Raw genomic sequence first — 10,924 nt, 5'->3', positions numbered from 1 at the left:
AAGGAAATATATATGCTGAAAGAGTTGTGAGCATTGAAACAGAGATGATGTAACGTAATCATTCAACTTGGTCATCTCTGCCAAACCAAAAGGCAAGTTAAAAACCTATGTACCTGACCATCGTACCATCCAGTTCAGAGTCTTCATCTGTAAACAGAAATAAGAAGAGCAGAAAATTAATGACATGTATATGATTAACCATTACTTTTTTCTAACAATTAACATGGGACGCCACCTGGCATCTATTAAATTATTTATTTGTTTTGACATCAAAATTGATAATAATTCCAACAACAAAAAAATATATATCCCAAAAGAATGAACATAAAATTTTTAAACGTCCTTTTGCGACATTATCTTCAACTATATTAATGTGTGAAAACCAAATTTTGACTTTAGGAAATTTGAAGTAATAATTGGAGAAAGAGTTGTTGTAACGTATTATTGTTAGTAGAGAAACAAACTTTTATTTTATTTTTTTATATGTCAAAATTATATTTTAAAGCTTAAAATATGAAGTAAATGTCCTTTTGAAAATTTTTTGTGACTTTTTATGAATTTATTATTATTTTTGGATGTTAAAGCATTGTAAAATAGTAGTAAATGGAATCTAATGACACATGGCATCGTCTCATAGGTGCGTCATCAGAGAAAAATTATCAATAGAATTGGAAACCAAGCGGCAGATCATTTGGCGTCGCTGGCAGTGGCACTCTCGAGGTCGAGCCCGGAAGTCTTGGAATCTATACCCCCCGACCTCTCTTGTGCATGTACTTAGCAACGATGGCCTTCCTTGCCTCCAGGATGCTAAGGATCTCCCGTACTGTTCAGTGAGCTTGACATCCTGTTTTGGAATGTCATACCCTGTTGCTTCCTGCGCAGTTTATGTCTTGTTATATTTCCTTTCTTAGCTGTTTGCTTCAATTCCTAGTTTCTGCTTTTACTCTTGCGTTTGCTGACGTGTGTCCTTCAGCCCTTGTCTGTTTGTTTCCTCTTTGTTTTGGTGGGATGAATATCTTTTCCATAAAAAAATAAAATAATTATAAACCAAAAAAAAAAAAAAAAGGCAAGAAAAATCAATGGGAGAGATGCTCTGGCGTCGGCAAGTTTGAATTGTTGCTGATTGGTGAGCTCGTTTGAAGTTTCCACTTTCTGCAGAGATAAATGTACGAACCAAACTGAAACAACCACAGATAGCAAATGGCAGGAGGAGTGAGGAGGATCAAGTTGGGTTCACAAGGCCTTGAGGTCTCTGCTCAAGGCCTGGGATGTATGGGCATGTCTGCCTTCTATGGCGCTCCGAAGCCCGACGCAGACATGATCAGTCTCATCCACCATGCCATTGACTCCGGAGTCACCTTCCTCGATACCTCTGACATCTACGGTCCCTTCACCAACGAAATTCTTCTTGGCAAGGTACGCCACTAACCTTGACTTTGCTTATAATCACTCTTAATTTGTATCAATTGCGTTTTGGGTTTGTTTGGGCTGTTAAATTGGATGAGTTGATGATGAACTGAATTGGGTTCTGTTCACTCTTGTTCCTGTCTTTAAGTTACTAAATCAAGCACAAGCACTGAGAGAGAATAATTTTTATAATTGCTTTGTGGGTTTTGTTTGTATTGTTGAATGGGATGAACAAATGATGAAGTGAATTGGTTTGTGTTCAGTTTTGTTCTTGTACTAAGTTACTAAGCCAAGCGCAATCACTGAGAGAGACAATGATATAATATATATATATATATATATATATAATTGCTTTTTGGGTTTTGTTTAGATTGTTCAATTGAGTGTAATTGATGATGATGAATTGGATTGGATTTTGTTGGATTGATGAGGAACAGGCTCTGAAGGGAGGGGTACGAGAGAAGGTTGAGTTGGCCACCAAGTTTGGTATCAGCTTTGCTGATAACAAGCCAGAGGTTCGAGGTGACCCTGCATATGTGAGAGCTGCTATTGAGGGTAGCTTGAAGCGCCTTGGTGTTGATTCTGTTGATCTCTATTATCAGCATCGGATTGATACCCGTGTACCCATTGAAGTCACGGTTTGTTTTCTTCTCTCTTGAATTTTGATATTATAATCGCAGAACAATTGTGTTGATAACTTCATATGATAATATAGTTTCCATTGAATTGAGAAAACAAGACATGTGTCTTTAGTAAGAATTAGTAACTACGCATCTGCAGGTCTACCGAAGTCATGGTTATTCAAAGACCTACAACATCTATCATTTTATTAGTTCAATCCCCATTCAATTCGTTTGTATTCTACCAAGTAGAAGTATGGTTTGACCACATCTTTTGACTGAAACCCCTTTTTTAGTTCCATTTTCTAAACTACATTGTGTTGAGTTGTTCAAGCGTGAAAAGGTTGTCATTGATGAGTGTATTTTTATATCTTTAAGCGTCAAGTGATGATGAACTCGTTATAGAAGTTTGAATTACTCTCAGTTATTTATCAACAATTTTAGATGATGGTTTGTGTAAATCTTCTTACTGATTTTAACTGAAAAACATTTCATCTTGATTTTTTCTTTGTTTGACCCTCAGTTATTACAATCTGCGCCATTTCCTCCCCACTAGATGAAAGGGTCTTAATTGTTTGGGCTGTGTTCTGTGTGTGTGTGTGTTATCTTTATCATATGTCTGAACTCTGCACGGGATATAGGCAGTAGCTATGTTACACTCCTTATATGCTTGACTGTTAGTTTTATTCTTTTTTGTACTGGCATGCATCATGATTCACTTATTTTGAGAAATGCATGTCATTCCTTAAATTCCTTTATCATGTCATTTACAAGGTTGGGGAACTGAAGAAACTAGTTGAAGAAGGTAAGGTAAAGTACATTGGACTATCCGAGGCCTCTGCTTCCACAATAAGAAGAGCACATGCTGTTCATCCAATAACAGCTGTGCAGTTGGAGTGGTCGTTGTGGACAAGAGATGTGGAGGAAGATATAATTCCTACTTGCCGGTGAGTCTTAATGGAACTAACTGATTTGTTTATAAAGTAGGTAAAATTTCATGCTAATCTCATTTTTTGATTTTCCCAGGGAACTTGGCATCGGCATTGTTGCATACAGTCCTCTAGGAAGAGGATTCTTTTCATCAGGAGCTAAGTTCTTTGAAAATCTTCCCAATGATGATTTCCGAAAGGTGTGCTGATATGCCACATAGATATTGATTTTCAAGTGCACAAGTATATGCACGTTAGAAAAAATTATTAGCATTGTGAACGTCCTTGTATCTCCTAGAAAGTTCTCAGATTAGTAATTGATCCCACAAGTTTTAGTAATCTCCCCTTGCAGGCTAGAACCCTCTTGTTGAGTTCACATGGAAAAAAGAAATTTTTTTAGATTGCTGTATCCAAGTATCCCTGATTTATCCAGATAGTACCAAGGCTTAAATATTCTTAATATAATCCTGTTCTAAGGTAAAAAATTCTCAGAGTTGAATTAGGCCAAATCAGAATGATTTCTTTTAATATTATTTATTTATTTGTTTTTGGAATTCACTTCCCCCCCTTGTTATAATTTGAAGAAACAAACATGCTAGCCAGGTTGCCCATCAGCTTCTCCTTATTTCATAGAAAGTAACTGTATTTTTGTGTTCACCCCAGGTAGACTAATTATCTGGTAATTGACAGTGCACTGTTTGACAGTGTTAATTGAGTTGAAAAAAGAAAAACAAAGGAATAACGTGTTATGATCATTATCATTATGTACCTGCCTTAGTTGACTTCTTCACTGCAATCCTCAAATATTTTGTAATGCCATGAAAATAATGGATTTCTGCACAACATCTGAAGGAGTCTCTATTGTAGTGTTACAAAGTTATGTTGAATTCTTATCAGGGCCTTTGAATTGTGCCTCCTCCATATCATATCATTTTTACGAAGTCATTTTAACCTTGATTACTTTGTTGGTTGCAGTATCTACCTAGGTTCCAAGCCGAAAACCTAGAGCATAATAAAACAATATTCGAGCGGGTTAGTGATCTTGCAGCAAGGAAGGGGTGCACCCCATCTCAGCTAGCACTGGCCTGGGTTCATCATCAAGGCAACGATGTGTGTCCGATACCCGGAACCACTAAGATTCAGAATTTTAACCAGAACATTGGTGCTCTCTCCGTGAAACTGACACCAGAAGAACTGGCTGAGCTTGAATCTTTTGCTTCTGCTGATGCCGTTAAAGGTGGCAGATATCAGAATGACTTTAGTACTTGGAAGAACTCTGAAACTGTTAGAGTTTCTGTTATTCTTGCTGGGTTTTGAGAATGGTTTCGTAAGAGAGAAGAATAGAAGAGTCGAATCAATTTTTGAAAAAAATACTCTGCTTACACACAAAATCTGTGTGCAAGACGTTTTGTATACATTTTGTCTGTATGTAAGAATGGATCTCAGCCATCCATCTGACCAAAAACTAAAGTCACCACATATGACTATTTTGACCTCACACTTGGCAGATATGCTCAAGTGAATACACACATAAAGTTCATCTTATTACACTAATACTAATCAGCTACAGACTTATAATTCAACACTCCCCTTTAAGTCTTGAGCTGATTTCACTCCTAGCATACTCTTGAGATAGTTGAAGCGATCCTTAGCCAAAGGTTTTGTGAAGATATCTGCTACCTGCTCTTTAGTGGGACAATACACCAAATCGATGGTTCCTTCCTGCAATGCATCCTTAATAAAATGATACCTTCTGTCAATGTGCTTGGTCTTTTGATGGAACACAGAATTCTTTGTAATAGCAATGGCAGAAGTGTTATCACAGTGAAGAGGAGTAGCTTCAGTTTGAATTTCTCCAAAATCTTCCAAAACGAACCTCAGCCATATTGCTTGAGTTGTGGCTTCTGATGCGCTTATATATTCAGCTTCTGCCGTTGAAAGTGCAACACAGTTTTGCTTGACCGAAGCCCAAGAAAACACCCCACTTCCAAATGAGAATGCATATCCTGATGTACTCTTGCTGTCCTCCAATGAGCCACCCCAATCGCTGTCACAGAAGCCGATTAAACAAGCTTTCCTTCCCTTCACATACTCCAGACCATAATCCAGAGTTCCCTTGATGTATCTGAGTACTCTTTTTGCAGTTCCATAGTGTTTATTGGTAGAGCAATGCATGAATCTTGCCAATAAACTTGCTGCATACATTATATCCGGCCTTGTAGCAGTGAGATATAGAAGACTTCCCACAATGCTTCTATACTTTTCCTCACTTGCAGATCCACTTCCATCATTTTTAGATAACTTCTCAGTAGCTACAAGAGGAGTTGTGACAGTCTTTGCTTCATTTAATCCAAACTTACTCAGTAAAGAACTTGCATACTTCTTCTGATGAATGAAGATGCTAGAGTTAGTTTGAATCACTCCCATTCCGAGGAAGTGGTGAAGGAGTCCCAAGTCTGTCATCTCATACTTCATTTTCATGTCTTCCTTGAACTCTTCCAGCATTGATTTGCAACTGCCAGTGTAGACTATATCGTCCACATAGATAGAAACAATCAAGATATCTTCTCCCCTTGCTTTTATGTACAGAGTTGGTTCACTCAAGCTCTTCTTGAAACCACACTGTGTGAAATAATTGTCAATCTCTCCATACCAAGCCCTCGGAGCTTGTTTTAGGCCATAGAGAGCCTTATGAAGCTTGTACACCTTTTCCTCCTTGCCTTTGACTACAAAACCTTCCGGCTGCGCAACATAAACCTCTTCTTGTAGAACTCCATTCAAGAAAGCCGATTTCACATCTAGCTGATATAGTTTCCAGCTCTTTTGTGCAGCCAAGGCTATTAAAGTTCTAATGGTATCCAACCTAGCAACCGGTGCATAAGTCTCATTGTAGTCCAAACCAGGCTTTTGTGCATATCCCTTCGCAACCAACCTTGCTTTATTCTTCAACACTGTGCCATCAAGATTTAACTTGGTTTTGTAGACCCATTTAACCCCTATAACAGGTTTTTCAGATGGTCTGTCAACAAGTGTCCATGTGCCATTTTTTTTCAATCATAACCAGCTCATCCTCCATAGCTTTTAACCAAGACTTGTCTTGTTTGGCATCCTCATACTTCTCTGGATCCATAATGCACAGATTGCATTGAGCTAACACTTCATTCAAATTCCGCCACTTCAAAGGTGTATGATCAAATGCTTGATTATGCCCTTCACTTAAATGTGACATGCTTGCAGATTCACCCGAGATAGGTGACTTGAATTGAACATCAGAGTCTTCAATACTAAGAACTCTCCTAGGTGGAGATAATGTAGATGATGTAGGAGACAACACCATTCTATCACTGCTTCCTGTACTTATGTCACCATGAATAAAACTTCCAGCACTGGGGGATATTGACTCTGAGTTCTCTTCCCAATTCCAGGCAGCTTCTTCATCAAATACAATGTCTCTTGACAAGAATAGTTTCTTGGATAGTGGATCAAATACCCTATACCCCTTTTCACAAGTTGCATAACCCACAAATACTCCCTTGAAGCTTTTAGGCTCAAGCTTATGTCTGCGTTCAACTGGAATATGAACATAGCATAGTGAGCCAAATACTTTCAGATGTGCTATTCCTGGTTTTCTTCCAGAATAAGCTTGAAAAGGTGTAATGTTGTTCAAGGCCTTTGTGGGACACCTATTTAGAATGTACACTGACGTATGCACTGCCTCTGCCCAGAGAAAATATGGCATTTTCTTCTCATGCAACATGGATTTAGCCATCTCAATCACCGTTCTGTTCTTCCTCTCCACTACTCCATTTTGTTGTGGAGTATATGCAAGAGTGAATTGCCTTTGTATCCCTTCTTTTTCACAGAATAAATCAAATTCAGATGACTTGAACTCCCCTCCTCTATCACTTCGCAGACACTTAATCTTGAATCCACTTTGTAACTCTGTCATAGCTTTGAATTTCCTAAAACAATTGAATGCATCAGATTTATATCTCAGAAAATAAACCCAAATCATTCTAGAGAAATCATCTATCAACAGCATGAAATACTTATTTCCAGCAATTGAATCATTCCTCATAGGTCCACACAAATCAACGTGAACCAGTTCAAGTGGAGCAGTTGCTCTTTGCGCTTGATTTCTTGGAAATTCTTCTCTATGTTGTTTTCCAAATTGGCAGCCTTCGCATACTCCACTGTAGTCTTCAAGCTGAGGCAACCCATGCACCATTTCCTTGTCTCTCAATTGTTTGAGACCACCAAAGTGTAAGTGTCCAAGTCTCCTGTGCCAAGTCTCAGTAGAGTGGGTGACACTAGCTTTTAAAACCACTTGATTCTCAGATAATAAAACCAATGGATAGCATCTATTCACTTTCTTCTTCACTTTCATAACCAAGCTTTCCAGTGATGGACCATCATACACACTGCACATTCCACCACCAAACACCAAGAAATATCCATGCTCATCCATTTGACCTACACTTAGCAAATTTTCTTTTAAACCAGGCAGATACATTACTTCTCTAACATACTTTCTGCCCTTATTTGTATCAATCACCAATGAGCCCATTCCAGCTACATTCACAAGATCTCCAGTCGGCATTTGAACTTTGCCAGCTATGTTGGTTCTTACATCAACAAGTAATTCTACATTCCCTGTCATGTGGTTGCTACAACCACTATCAATGTACCATTCTCCATTCACCCTTGGTCCTGTGACTGTGCTATTTGCATAAAATAAATTCCCTGTCATCTCCAATTGACTAGCACTGTTTGCCTTTTGCACTGTTTTAGCTGCAGTACATTCTCTAGCCAAATGACCAAATCTTTCACAATTGTAGCACTTTGGCTTGCCTTTGTATCTGCATTCTCCAAAATGGTATTTTGAGCACACTTTGCATTGAGGCTTTACAGCTTCTTGATTTGCTGGCTGTGACGAATTGAAACTGTTATATGATGCAGAGCTGTTCTGATTTGGCTTTCCTTTTGACTCCCATGGTTTCCCCTTAGGATTCCAATTCTTCTGAGACTTCTGACCACTGGACTGAGAATTTCCCCTGTTTTGTTGTCCTTTTGAGCTCACAGAGAAGGAGGCAAATGCCTTATCAGCAGCATCAACAGTATGCATATCAAAACGTTGTTCCTGGCTTTTAAGAATAGCAAGGATCTCCTGTAATTCAACAGTCTCTATATTCTTTGTATTCTCAATTACAAGACAGATAGGATCATATGGTTTACTAAGGCTAATCAGAACTTTCTGCACAAGTCTTGCATTAGGCAAAATTTCACCAAACGTTTTCATCTGATTTATCAAGTCATTTAGCCTAGTAAGATACCCAGACAAGGTTTCATCATCTCGCATTCTACTATATTCAAATTCGCGTCTCAGATTTTGCAATTTCACAGATCGTACCTGATCACCACCGTGATATTCTCCGTACAACAAATCCCATGCCATCTTCGATGACTCAGCATTGGCGATTCGAGGGAAGATTTGATCCGAGACTGCATTCTGAATGATTCCCAAAGCCTTTGCGTCTTGCATTAACACAGCAGCCATTTTTCCATCAACGTCATCCTCTGATGATTCTTCAGCCTTCTTCTTCTCTGAATCGGAAGTTTTAAATCCCTTCTCTACCAAATTCCACAACCCATGTGATTTGAAAATCGTCATCATCTTGATTCTCCAGAACTCGTAGTTCTCACCGGAGAAAATTGGAGTTCTCACTTCGGAGCCTCCAGATCCAGACATCGTTGGTCTGAACGGGTCGATTCCTCTTCTCAGATGATAATGGGTCTTTGGCAGCTTCCACCGAGCTTCAACTCAGCTCAATGGGCTCACAGATTTACGCCCAAGCTCAGATGATCGAACCTGGCTCTGAGGCCATGTTAGAGTTTCTGTTATTCTTGCTGGGTTTTGAGAATGGTTTCGTAAGAGAGAAGAATAGAAGAGTCGAATCAATTTTTGAAAAAAATACTCTGCTTACACACAAAATCTGTGTGCAAGACGTTTTGTATACATTTTGTCTGTATGTAAGAATGGATCTCAGCCATCCATCTGACCAAAAACTAAAGTCACCACATATGACTATTTTGACCTCACACTTGGCAGATATGCTCAAGTGAATACACACATAAAGTTCATCTTATTACACTAATACTAATCAGCTACAGACTTATAATTCAACATACTCCTCCAGTGTCTTCATAGAAAGCCACATGAGCATGTGCCTTTTGTCATGCCATAATGCTTCTTTGTATCGCATGAGCCTTGTAAATTTCCTTACCGTTATGAGAATAAGTAGTTCATGTGAAGTGGTATGCAATGACTGACTTTGAGACGTCCGTCATTTTGTAAGCAGATTTCATCATGTTGTATGAGTATCCAAAAGTATGAAATAATCTGGGGTCAAACGAAGTTTTTCATTTTATTTCTTTGACTTAATTTTCTCTGTCACTAGCAATTTTTAAGAGATCAAACTCTTCCACTCTCTCCTTACCTAAGATCGTCTTCATTCCCCTTTTCCTATCTTTAAGATCCAACAACCTGTCTTTTGGAACTAACTGAACATCATTTCCCTTGGCAGCAATAACATTTCTATTAGAAGCTGCAACCGTTCCTTTAGAAGCATAACATTTCCTTTAGAACCCTCAACATTTTCGTTCATTTTTATTTTATTTTTGTTGAGATATTTAGTCATATACCCATTCTTAGCACTAAAACTATAAATAAACCCTAAACCATTTAATTTCTATAAACATACCAAAAAAAAAAACCCAAAAAATGATAGTTAGCCCTATTGAATTTAATTTTAATTATTAAATTACTTTATGCCCCATTGAGTGTTTTGGGATTTTTTATGAGGTTTTTGGGTTGAGTTTGTTTTAAGAGATCAATGGTAGTTTTGTAATTTAAAAGAAGTTAAAAGCCCTTTTGTTATGTTGTAAATGAATTTTGGGTGTGTTTCTAAAGTCCATTTCATATAGGTTTTTTTAAATAATTTGGGCTCCTATATTGGATATTATAGTGAATGTCCCTTTATTTTATTTTTTCTATTTTGATAATACAATATCTATACTATTCTAATGTATAATACAATATTTATACTATCCAATGTACAACGACGGGGATCGGACGTGGGTGAAAAAGAACGGGTACCTTGCTTTGCGCAATTAACCTAACTCTGTGGTTATAATTTTGGGTCAACTCAATTGAATAGCTAAACCCAATAATAAGAGGGTTGGCTAGTAATGGGTGGGTATTGGGTTCAAAAAATCATAAACCGGTGTGTACGAGTTGGAACCAAAACTTAAGAGTGGGCATAATTTTGGGTTAACCTAACCAAACGGCCCAACTCGAGCACAAAAGAGTCTGATTGGGTGGGCCTAATAATAAGCAGGTCCTAAGAAATCATAAACCGCTATGTATGGGTTGGATTACAGATTAGGACCAAAACCAACCCAACTTGTGCCGACATCTGCCCATCATCTTCCCCCAACTAAATGCCAAGTCATAATGCGGTAATCAACCCAAGAAAAAGAAAAAATAGAAGAACCCAACCACTCAGCGCCCCTACCTCTCTCCTTCCAAGAGAAGCCGCTGCCAAACCCCTCTCCGTCACCGACAAGTCCCTGTCCCTCTCTCTCTTCTCTCCTCCCTCATTCCTCCTTATAAAGTAGAATAAATTAGAGATATTTAGTCATATATCCATTTTTAGCACTAATAATATAGATAAACCCTACACCATTTCATTTCTAAAAATAAACCCAAAAAAAACCCCAAAAATGACAGCTACTCCTATTGAATTTAATTTTGATTATTAAATTACTTTGATACCCTAATGAGTATTTTGGGGTTTTTTATGAGGTTTTTGGGTTGGGCTTGTTTTAAGAAATTGATGGCAGCTTTGTAATTTATAAGAAGTTAAAAGTCTCTTTGTTATGTTGTAAATGGGCTTTGCGTATGTTTCT

At 38.0% G+C, this 10,924-nt stretch overlaps 1 protein-coding gene across 1 annotated transcript; it reads left to right on the top strand.

Moving 5' to 3' along the window:
* The first annotated feature begins 695 nt into the window (after nt 1–695).
* On the top strand, nt 696–9,371 carry LOC117634539 (probable aldo-keto reductase 2). Its single transcript, XM_034368692.1, has 6 exons — nt 696–1,416; nt 1,845–2,045; nt 2,802–2,974; nt 3,054–3,156; nt 3,932–4,237; nt 9,144–9,371. The coding sequence occupies exons 1-6, from the start codon at nt 1,201–1,203 to the stop codon at nt 9,162–9,164; spliced, it is 1,020 nt and encodes a 339-aa protein (XP_034224583.1). The 5' UTR covers nt 696–1,200; the 3' UTR covers nt 9,165–9,371.
* The last annotated feature ends 1,553 nt before the right edge of the window (nt 9,372–10,924 follow it).

Source organism: Prunus dulcis, chromosome 1 (assembly GCF_902201215.1).
Source record: "Prunus dulcis chromosome 1, ALMONDv2, whole genome shotgun sequence".
Lineage (NCBI taxonomy): Eukaryota > Viridiplantae > Streptophyta > Magnoliopsida > Rosales > Rosaceae > Prunus > Prunus dulcis.
The sequence above is the reverse complement of the archived record's forward strand: the minus strand, read 5'-3'. Positions and strand labels throughout refer to the sequence as shown.